The sequence below is a fragment of the Halichoerus grypus genome, chromosome 15 (assembly GCF_964656455.1).
Source record: "Halichoerus grypus chromosome 15, mHalGry1.hap1.1, whole genome shotgun sequence".
Lineage (NCBI taxonomy): Eukaryota > Metazoa > Chordata > Mammalia > Carnivora > Phocidae > Halichoerus > Halichoerus grypus.
The window spans coordinates 46,129,993-46,145,193 of NC_135726.1; the positions used below are offsets into that span (position 1 = coordinate 46,129,993).

Below are 15,201 nucleotides of genomic sequence, written 5' to 3' on the forward strand. Positions count from 1 at the left end.
AATGTAGGGACATTTAATTTTTTTAAAAATAATTCATTTCCATTTCAACATATTTATATTAAAAACACATTCCTATATGTTATTATAGTTTATGTGAAATGGGCATGGCTATATTCACTAGTATATGTGGGTTTGGTAAGGATCAAATGAGTTAATTTACACAAATGCTTATAATTAAGACTTTAACATGCTCAGTAAATATAATCCATTATCAAAATTATTTTTTTCCTTTGGCTATTTTATTATTTATGGAACGGCTCTTAACTATGGTGTATATTTTATTTAATATCAGAAATTTAATATTGGAGAAGAATGTTAAGCCTCTAGTGAATATAGCAAAGTCATCATCATTCATTCCTTCTTGGTCATGAGATGATCCATCCTGAAGAAAAAAATCATAAGAATATAATGAATAATGCCTTTATTCGTATCTAACCTTATATGTTGAATCCTAAAATTTATGTCAGCATGTAACATTATTGAGAATATTATTGCCCACATTATCTGACTGATTAAAAAATAATATTGGATTGTAGGAACATCTGACTCTTGATCCAATGCATGTTTAAGCCAACATTTGGCTAAGGATGAAATATGAACAAACTGCAATTTTTTTGAACATAAAGGTTGCTGAGTATCCTACGCAGCAAAACCTGTGGGAGGTGGGCAGAATTACTCACAGAACTTATAACTCTAAATCCAGACATGTAAAAAAATAAAAATAAAAAAATAAATCCAGACATGTATTACAATAATTAATACTTGAAATCTGGCACTGGTGCTACGGGGATGTAGAGGAAGCTTCCATGTATCTGGGACTCAGACGGCCTCTAGAGCGGGGTTTAGCTTGGCTGGTGCTGGTGTCTCTGCAGAGAGGTATGATACAGGTGGATCTGAGAAGTTTGGAACAACTGCGAACTAGAATCAACAGCTTCTACTGGGAACTATGGCCACTAATAGGGCTTATCACTTTTCTATTGCTGCATAACAAATTGCCACAATTTTGGCAGCTTAAAGCAATACACAATTATTATCTCAAAGTTTTCATGGGTACATGTGAGGGCCTGGCTTGGCTGGGTCCTTTGCTCAGGGTCTTACAAGGTGGCAATTGAGGTGTCAGTTGGGGATGGTGTCTCACCGAAGGCCCAGGGTCATCCTCCAAATTTACATGTTTGTTGGCAAAATTAATTTCCTTGAAGCGGTAGTAATGTTGGCTTGTTTCTTCAAGGGCGGCAGAAGATATTTTTACTTCTGTCTCTGACCTATAGATCTTTTAAAAGGCACATCTCTCAGAATCTGCCCATTCAGGATAATCTCCCTTTTGACCCACTTAAACTGTTTAGGGACCTTGATTTTATCTGCCAAAATCCTTCACCTTTGCCATATAACTTAACATAATTATGGAAATGATATACCATCATACCATCATTTTTGCAACATTTTATTCATTAGAAGCAGCGTATGGAGGTGTTAGAGTTGAAGTACGGAGATAAGATACTACTTCAGTGGCCTCATTGCTTGTTTTTGAGGCAAGGGGAAAGCAACCATCTTTTCCTTCGTGAAAGTGGGAATACACCACACAAAACAACAATTTTTGTGACTGGGTCCCTTGGTTCTTGTCCCAGATGCACCAAAGAATTGGGAAACCTGAGACCAGAATGGGGAGATAGAGTTATTGAGTAGATAAGTGTAGTACACTCAAGAGAGAAAGCGGGCTAGTGCCGGAGCAAGAGTGGCAATGGCCCCGAGAAGCTCTAGCTGCATCCTTTTAAGCCTGTTTTCTGCATAGGTAAATTTGGCTTTGATTGACAGCTGGTGGTTATAGAACCTTTTGGCTTCTGTGCATGTGCCTACCCATGATGCAGTCTGTCATAATTGTATTTATTTATAATTGTATTTATTTACAAATGTATGAGTTTCTAGTGAGCTTTTGCTGTGAACTTAAAGTTACTTAACGGAAAGTTGCACCTTTTGTGCTCATGCTCAGTTCTTGGACGTCCCCTTGTGGCTTTTGAGCCAGCTCTGTGGCTAGGCCTTTCCTGTTTTGTTAGCCCTTGGTGGTGGCTCTGAAGGTGTGGCTGTTAACTCTTGGGGGTGGCTCCGAGGGTGTGCCCAGCATCTGCTTTATCCCTCCTTGCTCATGCCTAACCAACTGCCTAACACTTTTAAGTAATTCTTATCTCAAAGACAGTCCCACTTTTCATCATCTTTGACATCTTTACTCTTCAGTGTCCAATACATTAACCAGTAGACACATGTAGTTATTTAAATTTAGATTTAAAGTAATAAAATTTAAAATTCATTTTCTCTGTCTCATAGGCACATTTCAAGTGCTCAACAGCTGCATGCAGCCAGTGGCCATTGTATTGGGCAGCATATTATAGAACATTTCTGTCACTGCAAGAAATTATACTGCACAGTCCTATGACATAAATGACCTTTCAGTTATTGAATTATAGGAGAAAACTTGGTGTTCATTGGCTCTGTTGCATACCCTGCAGTGATATCCACAGACAGAGTTGGCACCAGTTATTTTGTGGCTTCATCTAGATCCAGGAGAAAAAAAGTTGTATTTTATCACCCTTTTGCACATTAAACTATGATGAGAGACCAATCTGAAGTTGCCTTGGTAGAAAATTAACATAGAGAAGTCAACAAACCCATGTACAAATATTCTTTTTTTTAATTTTAAAAATATTTTATTTTTGCGAGAGAGAGAGCATGAGGGAGGGGATGGAGGGCAGAGGAAGAATCAGACTCCCCACCGAGTGGATGTGAACTCTGGGATCATGACCTGAGCGGAAGGCAGACGCTTAACCGACTGAGCCACCTAGGTGCCCTCACGTACAAATATTCTTAAAAAATAGAAGATCCAATAGAAAAAAAAAAAACTGCTTTTATGGTAGTCACAAAGAAAAAAAAAGAGCTATCAAGAAATAAAATTAAATAGAAATGTCCATAATCATTATGGAAAAATAAATAAAAATTTTCCAAAGCAATCAGGAAATGAAAAAATAAAAGGATATAACATTTGGGATTGCAGTACTGACATCGTTAAAAAATCATAATTCCTTAGGTTATAAATGTGATGCAATCTCAATTAAAAATACCCAGGAATTTTTTTAGACATATGAGCTAATTCTAAAGTCTATATGGAAAAATAAAGAAATCAGAATAACCAGTACAATTCTGCAAGAGGAGAAGAATTGGATAATTGGAACCATCAGATATTAAGACATACTATAACTCTATAATAATTAGGAGTATAGCTCTAGCAAAAATATAATAGAACACTAGAACTACTTAAAAGTCCAGCTATAGATCCAAACACATAGGAAAGATAGTATATGATAATGAAGGCATTTTGGATCATTTAATACCCTTTGAATCTTGAGGAGTTGGATGTATTATATGTATATGTTACATATAGGTTTTTCAACAAATGTTTTTAGTAGCCACATGGCAAAGATAGGACAAATTTGTATCCATATTTATTCAAACAGTCTGAAAGCGCCACTCCATAGTTTACTCAAAAACAAAAAGAGAAGATACAGCTTTAAATAGGACTGTTGACTACAGCCTTAAGGAAATAAATTAACATCAGGAATGGGAAAAAGTGACATCAAGTGGCCTCTGATATGATACATTAAGAAGGACACAATATCACCCATGGAGTATTCTTGTCAAAATATTTAGCCTAGGGGCCCCTGGGTGGCTCAGTCGGTTAAGCGGCTGCCTTCGGCTCAGGCCATGATCCCAGGGTCCTGGGATGGAGCCCCGCGTCGGGCTCCTTGCTCAGCAGAGAGCCTGCTTCTCCCTCTCCCTCCGCCCGCCTGCCGCTCCCCCTGCTTATGCTCTCTCTCACCATCTCTGTCTCTGTGTCAAATAAATAAAAATAAAAATTTAAAAATATTTAGCCTGAAGTTCAACAAGACTTATATAATTTATCTTTTATTTAGCTTATGCAAAAATTAATCAACCATGGACAAAAATTTTAAATCATTAAAAAAATCAGTCTTGGGTCGTAATCCGTTTCTAGTCTCTGGTTGTCACTCAACTTTTTTGACTCTGGTTTTCAAAGTCTATAGAACAGAGTAATGATTCCCCAGATGGGATCGAGTGAGCCAAGGGCATTGGCAGCCTTCTGCCACTCAGGCAGTGGTCACTAAATAACATTAACTTCTGATTAGCAACAGTACTCTGGAGAACGCCGACCCATCCCACAGCGCTGGTTCACCACGGAGGGCAGTTGGCCCTAGGCACAGGCAGCAAGAGCCGCCGTGGTGCTGTCACGGGTACAGTGCGCTCAAAGGATTCTGGAGATTGTAGTTCAGGCCTCGCGAACGCCTCCAAGTCGCGCAGGCGCAGATGCAATTTGGTGAAGTGGAATCAGTTTTGTCTTTGGCCTTGTTGATACCATTGCTTGTGGGGTCTGCTGAGCTCCAATCCCTTCTTCGCACCGGGGCGCCGGACTTCTTGGGGCTGAAAGGCTCACTGGTCCGAATGGGCATAAGCATAACCTTGCGATTGAGGGCCTTATATCCGGTAAGCTTGTGCATTTTTCGCCGCGGAGTTAGCAAGTTGGGCTCAGTTATCAGCGAGCTGCACCTTTAACATCTGGAGGTTGATTGACGTGTGGGGGCGACCGGGATTGACCAGCTGTGCTTCCGGGAGCCACCGCCTTCTTGAGGACAGAGGCGCCCTCGGGTCTTTGATATGGGACCTGAATTGGGGCACGTCTCTGGCTCAGGGTCTTGTCTGAGGCGGGCTTTTCTGCTGGAAGTCTAGTCTCCGGAGTCCTGCTCCTGGAGGGACAGAGGAATGCTCAGAGCAAGGTGGTGCGGGGTAGGGGGCATTCGCGCCCGCTTCTCCAGACACTGCCAGCTTCCCAGAGGCCATTCTGCTGCAGCCGGAGCCTTGGTCTCGGGCGGAATTAGTCCATTCTCTCTCCCATCCCTGTCAGTGTATCTGTGTGAAGCGGAGAGAGTTGACAATGGGGAAGCAGGGTAAAGGACTGCCCTTTGAACCGGGTTGTTCTGGGAACCGCGGCCAGCGTTGGTCTGCTAGCTCTGCAGCGTCAGGACTCTGCCCTTTTCCAGAAGGGGAGCCCTGAGGACGACTGCGCTTCGGGCAAGACTGAAAGCCATGACCCGAGGTGATGCTTCCTGAAACACAATGAGCATTTGCCTTCCTTATCCTGCCCTTTATTGGGTAGGAACATCTCTTTCAGGACTTCCTGACCATTTCCTTCCATCCCGTCTACTCAGCTGTGTTGCCTAGGGGCCCCTTCCGAATGGCAACAAGTGTTCACGACTTTTTTTCTATAAATCGTTATCTTTTTCCACGTGGGGTCAGGAATGTTGATTGAGCAGAAGTGCACAGGGAGGAAAATGAGGATATTATTTGCTAAATGAATCTGTTTTACCTGGACTATGATGTGATGAGGTCAAGTTGAGCACTTGAGTGGGAGCTCATATCTGGAAAATCATGATCATCACAGACTGTAAGACAAAATGAAAGTTGGTGTTGTTCAGTCTTCATTTGACCTCAGCCGCTTTGTGAATCTTCATCAATTTTCATCAGATTTTTGGCAACTCAGGAACCAGGAACATTTATTATAGTTTAGTGATGCCTGGTTACAGGTTGAATTCTACCAGAGCCTAAGTAGTTTGAGAACCTTATTGTTAGAGCCCGGACCGCCAGACCTTAAAGGTCTTATTAGTGCCAAATACCAAAATGAGAAGAAAGATTAAGTCAACTAACTGCCTTCAATATTTATATTGGTATTTCCAATTATTCTCATTTTACTATTTGTGGAGGAATCAAGTGTAGTCATTATTCCTTGGCTTGCGTGTGTGTTGGAGTGGTAAATTAGCTTTTCCCCACCAGGGTTATAACATGATTTTTACTTAACTCTATAGTATATATATGTAGTTATTACTATGTAAGTATTAGAGCTGAGCCAAGTAGTATACTAAGCAGACATATTATTTCTAGACCTGGAGCTAGTTATCTTTTTGTTTTTTTAAGATTTTATTTATTTATCTGACAGAGAGAGACACAACGAGAGAGGGAACACAAGCAGGGGGAGTGGGAGAGGGAGAAGCAGGCTTCCCGCAGAGCAGGGAGCCCGATGCGGGGCTCGATCCCAGGACCCTGGGATCATGACCTGAGCCGAAGGCAGACACTTAATGACTGAGCCACCCAGGCGCCCCTGGAGCTAGTTATCTTTTAAAGTTATTTGCTCAGTTTTCCACATTTGTGTTGCTAACCCATCAAAATGTGTAAACATCACTGTCACATGACTATCAATAATATTTTCCATGCTGTCACAATCATCAGTCATTTAGTTCTTCAGTACTTTCTTCTGGTTTCCTTTGTGTTACTGCTCCTGTCTCCATTGGTTATGCTGCAGACTTGCTACACAGCTGTCATCCTGGGACTTTTCTTTCACAGTAACACTGACTCTTTTGTTCTCTTTCTCCTGTGACTCTTATTTCCCATCATCCGGATGCCTAATATACCTCTTGATGGTTTATTCTATAGATTTTATGGAGCACAATCAGTTACTTCCAAGCAAAGATGCATAGAAGCAGGAGGGGAATCTTTTGAACCTTTGCTTGTCTGGACTCTAAACTGGTTCTCAACCAGGAACAATTTTGCTCCTACCCTCACCCCTCCAGGGATATTTGGCAACATCTACAGATACTTTTGGTTGTCAAAGTTGGGAGGAGAGTGCTACCAGCATCTAGTGGAGGTCAGAATTGTTGCTAAACATCCAACAAACAGTGCACTCGACAGCATCCCCCATGACAAAGAATTATGCAGCCCCAAATGTCAACATTGCTAAGGCTGGGAAACTCTCCTCTAAACATGTCTTTATACCATTTTCTTCATTCTAACAGTGATATTTAGAAGTACATTACATTTCTGATACTTTATATATAACCTCTTTTTTTCTCTTAATTTTTTAAAGGATATTCTCTTAATTTCTTTTATTCTCAAATTTTATTCTAAGATATTTTGTAGAGGTGGGTCAACAGTAGGCGGAGGGAATTACCTATTACTGACAATTATATACCAGACGTTATTAGACTAGATGATGGCTTATACTATTTCACATAATAGAGAAACTCTACTTAGCTGGCCTTTGTACATCCCAAACCTGCTTGGATACTGGAAATGTCCCTACTGTGATTGGGCGGTTTGATCTATCTTCAGGAACTGGAATGTTTGAGAACATAAATTAAATCATACTGACATCCAGACCTCCAGACCCAGCTTGTTTGTTCTATCTGTCCTTTCCTATAAACACTCTCTTTATCACCTGTATTTTCACCTTTTTCTTTTCTCCTCCCATTTAAAAGCTTTTGTTTTTATTATAACCTTAATACACAGATTTATTTTTTCGGGGACTGGGGTGATCAAGGATGTGTCTATAGACTTTTCTCAGGAGGAGTGGGGATGCCTGGATTCTGATCAGAGGGATTTGTACAGAAATGTGATTTTGGAAAACTGTAACAACCTGATCTCAGTTGCTAAGCATACCTGTCTCTAAAAATTGAGTCTTCCCTCTGGAATATTTGCTCCTCCCCTTGTGAATTTCTCAGCTCCTTTGGAATATCCTGTATATTCCATTTCCCTGTTGCCAAAGAGAAAGCTTGAGCTCTGTAGAGTTGAAAATGTGCAGCTCTACCGGGGCTGAGGCTGAAGCTCCATCTTCCCTAAATAATGACCTTTCGTCTTTGAAACTATTCATAGCTTGTTGAGAGTTGATTTTTATGATTAGATGTTCAATTTTGTCAAATTATTTTCTGTATCTTTAGAAATAATCTTTTTTTCTCTTTAATTGGTTTAGTATATAGTAAATTTTATAATGGCAACCTTGTGTTCCTAGAATAAAATTAACACGGTCATATTGGTTTATTTTATATGACATTGTAGGATAGAGTTTGTTAACATTTTATTCAGCTTTTGCATATCTATTTGGTAACTTAGATTGGCCTATAATTTTCTTTCCTCATACAATTTTTGGTTCATTTTGTTTAAAGACTTTATTAGCTTCATTAAATGAGTGTAGGAGTGTTTCTTCATGTGTATATACATATACATACACATATATATGTATATACATAGTTGTAGAAAATAATTTCAATGAAAAGTTGCAAGAATCAGAGAACTCCTTTATATCCTTTATCTAGACTCAGCAGTTTTCCAATTTTAATATTTTAACACATTTACTTTATCATTCTTTCTCTCCCCCTCCCCTATCCCTGTCTCTTTCTTGCTCCACACCCACATACACTCATACATATCATTTTTTTCCTGAACCATTTAATAATAGATTGTAAACATCATGGCCTTTTAGTCCTTAATACTTCTTTGTGTACTTCCAAAGAACAAGAATATTCTCTTACATTATTAAAACATCACTAGTAACATTTAAGAAATGTAACATTGGTAAAATATTTTTATTTAATTGACCATTCATATTCCAGTTGTGTCAGCTGTCCCAATAATGTCTTTAGGGCATTTTCTTTCCCCATTTAGTACAGGATTCAGTCTGTTTTGGCTTTGCATTTTACTGTCTCTTTACTTTTAAGTTGCAGAAGTTTATTAGACTTTCATTGTTTATAATTACATGATCATTTTTTGAAGAATAAAGTCCACTTTTTTTTTTTTTAAGATTTTATTTATTTGACAGAGAGAGACACAGTGAGAGAGGGAACACAAGCAGGGGGAGTGGGAGAGGGAGAAGCAGGCTTCCCGCAGAGCAGGGAGCCCGATGCGGGGCTTGATCCCAGGACCCTGGGATCATGACCTGAGCCGAAGGCAGACATTTAACGACTGAGCCACCCAGGCGCCCCTCCACTTTCTTTTTTTAATAGAATGCTCTTCATTTAGCTTTTCTGTATTATCTCATGATTAAGTTCAAGTTATTCTTCTCCTGCCAGGATACCAAATATGTGATATTTTGTCCTCCTCAGGACATCATATCTGAAAGTATATGATTTGCTTCTGCCCCTCATTGATTATGTTAATTTTGATTACCTGTCCCAAATATTGTCCACTTTCTCTATTTTATAGTTTTTATTTTTTCTGCAACTAATCGGTCATCTGTGTGGAGGCACCATGGTAATATTGTATTCCTCATCAAAAGATGAGGCCTCATGGATTTGTATTCTTTGCAAAGCTTTACAATTAATTAATTATTTTAGTGCCTAAACCATCCCAGGTTTGGCAAGTCAGAGCCCCTTCCAGGTAGCTCTAGGTCTTTCCAACATGCTGACATAATTTTTTAAGTGCTCACTTACTTTTTGGTACAAAAAGATGTTCAAAAGTCTTTTTCCTTTTAAAAACCCTTTTCAAATATTTTTGGGAAATATGTTGTATTTGTTTGCCAGAGTTGTGAAAGAGAATCTTTTCTATGCTTCTCTCCTGGCTTCCATTGACTTGCTGGCAATCTTTGGCATTCTTTGTCTTTTCCTGCATCACGCTGATCTTTGTCTTCATCTTCACATGTTCTCTGCATGTGTGTGTTTCCAGATTCACTTTACAAGAACACTAGTCATATTATATTAGGGGCTCATCCTACTCCAGTATGATCTCATCTTAATTTAACTAATTTCCACATAAGGTCACCTTCTGAAGTAGGGGCATGGTAGTGGTGGTGGTAAGGACATCAACATATGGACACAATTCAACCCATAACATTTTTGTGCGTATAAAAATTTTGAAACCAAATTGCACAGTCTGAGTAATAATACAGTGAAGACCCATCTTGTTACTCTGTTAGTTTAAGAAATAGAACATTGCAAGTACCTTCTAGGCCCCTTCTGTGCTCAATTACAGTTACTGTTTTTTCTTCACTATGGGGTTTGAAATAAAATTGACTGTGGTAGGGCGCCTGGGTGGCTCAGTTGGTTAAGCGACTGCCTTCGGCTCAGGTCATGATCCTGGAGTCCCTGGATCGAGTCCCGCATCGGGCTCCCTGCTCGGCAGGGAGCCTGCTTCTCCCTATGACCCTCACCCCTCTCATGTGCTCTCTCTCTCATTCTCTCTGTCTCAAATAAATAAATAAAATCTTTAAAAAAAAAAAAATAAATAAAATAAAATAAAATTGACTGTGGTAAACAGCTTGGTATCTAGTCATGCAAGTTCTCACATCCTTGCTTCTTTGTTGGAACTATGGGTTATGATCCACTGGTGCTATACAGGTAGATTTCTGAATTTTGAAATGATCACCAATAGTTCTACTTGGAGTGTACCAAATTGATTATAAAACTAAAATCATGTTTAATTTGTTTTTGGTAGTTTGAGGTTTCTTTTGATTTTGTTTTATAATTATATGGAATATTTCCAAGATTCCAATGGCAAATCCATAAAATAGTGTATATTCAGGGAAGTCTAGCTTTTATCCCAGTCTATTGTACATTGTTCTCCATCTCTCTCTCCAATGAGTTTACCCTTCCATTTTTTTTCTAAATAAAAGCAATTGTATATATCTTCTTAACCTCCCTTTCTTATTTTCATGGCAGCATGCTATATACAATTTAGTCCACTTTCCTTTTCTCACTTAACAGTATGTCCAGGAGATAACTTCAGGGAGGTATAAGGATTTTCATCATTCAGGGGTGCCTGGGTGGCTCAGTTGGTTAAACAGCTGCCTTCCGCTTGGGTCATGATCTCAGGGTCCTGGGATAGAGCCCCACATCAGGCTTTCCGCTCAGTGGGGAGTCTGCTTCTCCCACTCCCTCTGCTGCTCCCCCTGCTTGTGCTCTCTAACTTGCGCTCCTGCTTGTGCTAACTCCTGCTCTCTTTCTCTCTCAAATAAATGAATAAAATCTTTAAAAAAAGGGTTTTCCTCATTCCTTTTTATAGTTGGAAAATATATTCCACTTAGTAGATGCACCATAGTTTTTCAGCCAGTTATCTGAGAATGGACATTTGGGTTGGTTCCAGTAATTGTTATTATAAATTGTGCTTCACTGAATGGCATTGTATGTAAATCTTTTAAAATTTATGTCAGTATATCTTGAGAGTTGAGTCATGTCACTCAGATTGCTAGTTTATAAAAGGGTAAGTAAATATATAATTTGGTTAGGGAATGCTGAAGCCTCCTCCACAGTGGGTATACCATATTGTCATCCAACTAGTAATGAATGAGAGAACCTGTTTCTCCTTAGCTTCCTGAAAGAATATGTTGTCAACATTTAGATTTTTGCCATTCTGATGGTTGAAAAATGTTACCTCCTTGTAGTTTTAATTTGTTTCAAAATTTGGAAATTATCCATTTAAAATTTCCTAATCACCTCATCATCCAGTATGACTTCCCATCAATTCATGTGCTTTGTGCATTTATCAAATTCCACCAGTATATTTGATCACTGTATAAATCATTTACATCTCATATACATTAATTTCAATTTAATTCCCCTATTTACACCATAAAAGTTTCATTTCTTCCAGGGGGAAAAAAGTGAATGTTTTCTATTATGCTTTCTTTCAGAACATGAATCTTGGTGTAAAACCAAGGAATTATCTCTGAAGAAGGAAGTTTATGAAATAGAATCACCCCAGTGGTTTATATTGGGAAGTCTTAAAAAACATGGACTTGAGTGTTCCTGTTACAGAATGACTGGGAATGTAAAAGAAAGACTGACAAAAAACAAGGATCTCGTGAGAAAAATTTTAATCAAGTTATTTTCAACTATGAAAATATATACATATTCAGTCATAACACATCTCCATATCAAAAATCATATATGGAAGAGAAAGACTATGAATGCAAGAACTGTGAGAAAGCTTTTGTACATGACTTACAACTAACTACACATCAGAGAATTGATACTGGCAAGAAGTTCAGGAACCATAAGGAATATGGGAAGGTTATTAGTAGAGGTTCAAAACATACTCAGCCTCAGATCATGTTCACTGGTGAAAACTGAACATAAGGAATGTGATAGGGCCTTATACTGTGCACATACTGTATTCATACTGAGGAGAAAATCTATGAAGGTAAAGAATGTGGAAAAGCCTTTCGTACTGGCTCAGTATTTCTATCACATCAGGGAATTTACACGTGTGAGAAACCCTGTCTAGTTAAGGAAGGTGGGATTTTTTTTTTTTTTTATCATTCCTCAGACCTTACTTATCATCGGAGACTTCATGCGAGTGAGAAACCTTATCAATGTATGTTATGTGGAAAAGCCTATAGTAGTAAATCAGCCATTACTCTGCATCAGAGAATTCACACTGGTGAGAAACCATATATGTGTAAGGAGAGTGGAAAAGCCTTTCATAGCAGTTCAATACTTACAGAACATCAGAGAATTCACACTGGTGAGAAAGCTTATATGTGTAAAGAATGTGACAAAGTCTTTCATTATTCCTCAGATCTTAAAAAGCATCAGAGAACGCATACTGGTGAAAAACCCTATGAATGTAAGGAATGTGGCAAGGCCTTTAAGAGTGCATTGTATTTTTTTTTTACATCATAGAATTCATACTGGAGAGAAACCCTATGAATGTAAAAATTGTGCTAAGGCATTTGGAAGTTGCTCAGCCCTTAACCGACATCAGAGAGTTCATACTGGTGAAAAACCCTATATATGTAAAGATTGTGGAAAGGCCTTTTGTAGCAGCTCCAAACTTACAGAACATCAGAGAATTCACACAGGTGAGAAACCATATGTGTGTAAAGAATGTGGAAAGACTTTTTGTAATAGTTCTATACTTACAGAACATCAGAAAATTCACACTGGTGAGAAACCACATGTGTATAAAGAATGTGGAAAGGCCTTTTATCACCCTTCACGCCTTAGTCAACATTGGGGAATTCATATGGGTAAGAAACCCTATGAATGTAAGGAATGTGGGAAAACCTTTTGTAGTAGCCCTGCCATTACCCGGCATCAGAGGATTCATACTGGTGAGAAATGCTTTGAATGTAAGGAGTGTAAAAAGGCCTTTCAGTGTTCCTCAGACCTTTCTCAACATCAGAGAATTCAAAATGGTGAAAAACTTTACGAATGCAAAGAATGTGGGAAGGTTTTTTACGTAGTTCAAATCTTAATATCGAAAAGATCATGCTGGTAAGACGCTCTGAAAATAATCTATGGGAAAGGCATTTAATTTTGAATTTCATCTAATTTGAGATAGGACTTCATGCTGGTTAGATCCTATAATTAGTATGAAGAGCCTTTTATTTGCTTTTTACAGCCTAAATTGCCTAAGAATATAGTAAATATCAGAAGATCATCAGAAGTTCACTCCTGAATATCAGGAATTTATGACTGTGAAGGAAGAAAACGAAAACTTTGGTGCATGTCAACCTTAAATATCAGAGGATTTATCAAGGAATAATCCTAGAATTTCATTTTACTTTTCCTAATTTAACTCTAGGTATTTTTGCCTTACTTATATTTACTGGTCATTAAAATTGTTAATTGCGCTTGAGGCACCTGGGTGGCTCAGTCGTTAAGCGTTAAGCGTCTGCCTTCGGCTCAGGTCATGATCCCAGGGCCCTGGGATCGAGCCCCGCATCGGGCTCCCTGCTCTGCGGGAAGCCTGCTTCTCCCTCTCCCACTCCCCCTGCTTGTGTTCCCTCTCTCGCTGTGTCTCTTTCTGTCAAATAAATAAATAAAATCTTTTTTAAAAAAATAAAAAAATAAAATTGTTAATTGTGCTTACAGTTCTGGATTGACTTCTTTTTCGCCAGGATTTTGAACCTATCACTACTTATCCTTTCCAGTTGCTTTTCCTGCCATTTTGGTGATATATTCTAATTTATGTAAGTTTTTTTTTATAAAGTTAAGTTTCAGGGCAACAATTTAAATATTCATATGTATATGTTTATGTATGTATATACATATTTATATATCTGTAATTATACCTGTACCTTCTTTGTTATTTTTACTTTTTTTGTATCTTAATACAAATAAAACTGTACTGCCTTTTTTTTAAAATATTATATTTATTTATTTGAGAGAGAGAGAGCACAAGCAGGGGGAGCTGCAGGCTGAGGGAGAGGGAGAAGCAGGCTCCCCACTGAGCAGGGAGCCCGATGCGGGACTCGATCCCAGGACCCTGGGATCATGACCTGAGCCGAAGGCAGATGCTTAACTGACTGAGCCACCCAGGCGCCCCTATACTGCCTTTTTGAAGAGAATTCCTTTTAATATTAACATTTTATTGTAAATTTTTCAGATTATTTCAAAAAGCACAAAGAAACCTTTATTTCTGTCAACTGTTAGAATACCCACTCTCAAAATTATCAACACAAATCCTTTCAGTAATGTTTAAAAGAAACTCCATTTCATAAATTACCTTTTCTATGGTAAAATGTATCATGAACAGTTTTCCAAGTTATTAAATATTATAACACTGTCCTTATTGGAATAGAGTTAGTGTTTATCTCTGTGGCTCTACTATTATTTTGATAAAATGTTTGCCTTCTAAATTTTGCCTTATAAACAATGCTTCTTTCAACATCCTGTTTGCATTTTGTATACTTGTCTCCTTTTTCTATTTTTTATTTCTGAAATAATCTATGGATGTCTTATACTTACAAAATTTTAAACATTGCAGATAAACTAAACTCCCGTTTGCCTGTTTCCCTTTCCCTAGTTTCTCCCCTAAATTTACCACTGTTGGCAGTTGTGTTGATTTCATCCTTAATAAAAGGGTAACTTAGATGAGAATCAAATCAGTATTCAGATATTTTGGCTACCCAATGTGTTCTCTTATCAGTCAGATAATGTGTTCTATATTATACTTTTTGTAATAAACCTCATTATGCTGTGACAGTTGTGATCTCAACCATCCCATAGAACTTTATATACACTTTCTCTCTGGTATAAATGTTACGATCAGCATAAAGATTGAATTCTGTAGGAAGAGCTTGCTACATCTTAACATCTTTATTTTGGTTTTAAGTTTTTTCTTTTCCAATATGGAGTGTCTCTTATGGTTAAACACCATTCCATAAATAAAATAGATGAAGAAAATACTAACATTTACAAAACAATTCACTAGTTACATTCACGCATTCATAACTCATTTACTCCTCATTACACACCGACGACAGTTATCTTAGTCATCCTATTTTGCCATACTTGAAGTGAAATACATAAGATTGAGAGCAGTATTATGTTTCTACTGAATATGTATATTAATCTTCATATCTATATATAGATATAT

At 38.1% G+C, this 15,201-nt stretch overlaps 1 protein-coding gene and 1 long non-coding RNA gene across 2 annotated transcripts; both read left to right on the forward strand.

Moving 5' to 3' along the window:
* Window positions 1–4,135: 4,135 nt before the first annotated feature.
* LOC144380285 (uncharacterized) lies at window positions 4,136–13,687 on the forward strand. The gene is made up of 2 exons (XR_013444323.1): window positions 4,136–4,545; window positions 13,222–13,687. It is a non-coding gene; the product is annotated as an uncharacterized LOC144380285 (long non-coding RNA).
* Window positions 4,994–13,214, forward strand: LOC118553134 (uncharacterized). The gene is given in 4 exon segments (XM_078063492.1): window positions 4,994–5,054; window positions 11,510–11,679; window positions 11,967–12,482; window positions 12,484–13,214. Coding segments are annotated over 4 exon segments (1,362 nt in total). The 3' UTR covers window positions 13,099–13,214.
* Window positions 13,688–15,201: the final 1,514 nt, after the last annotated feature.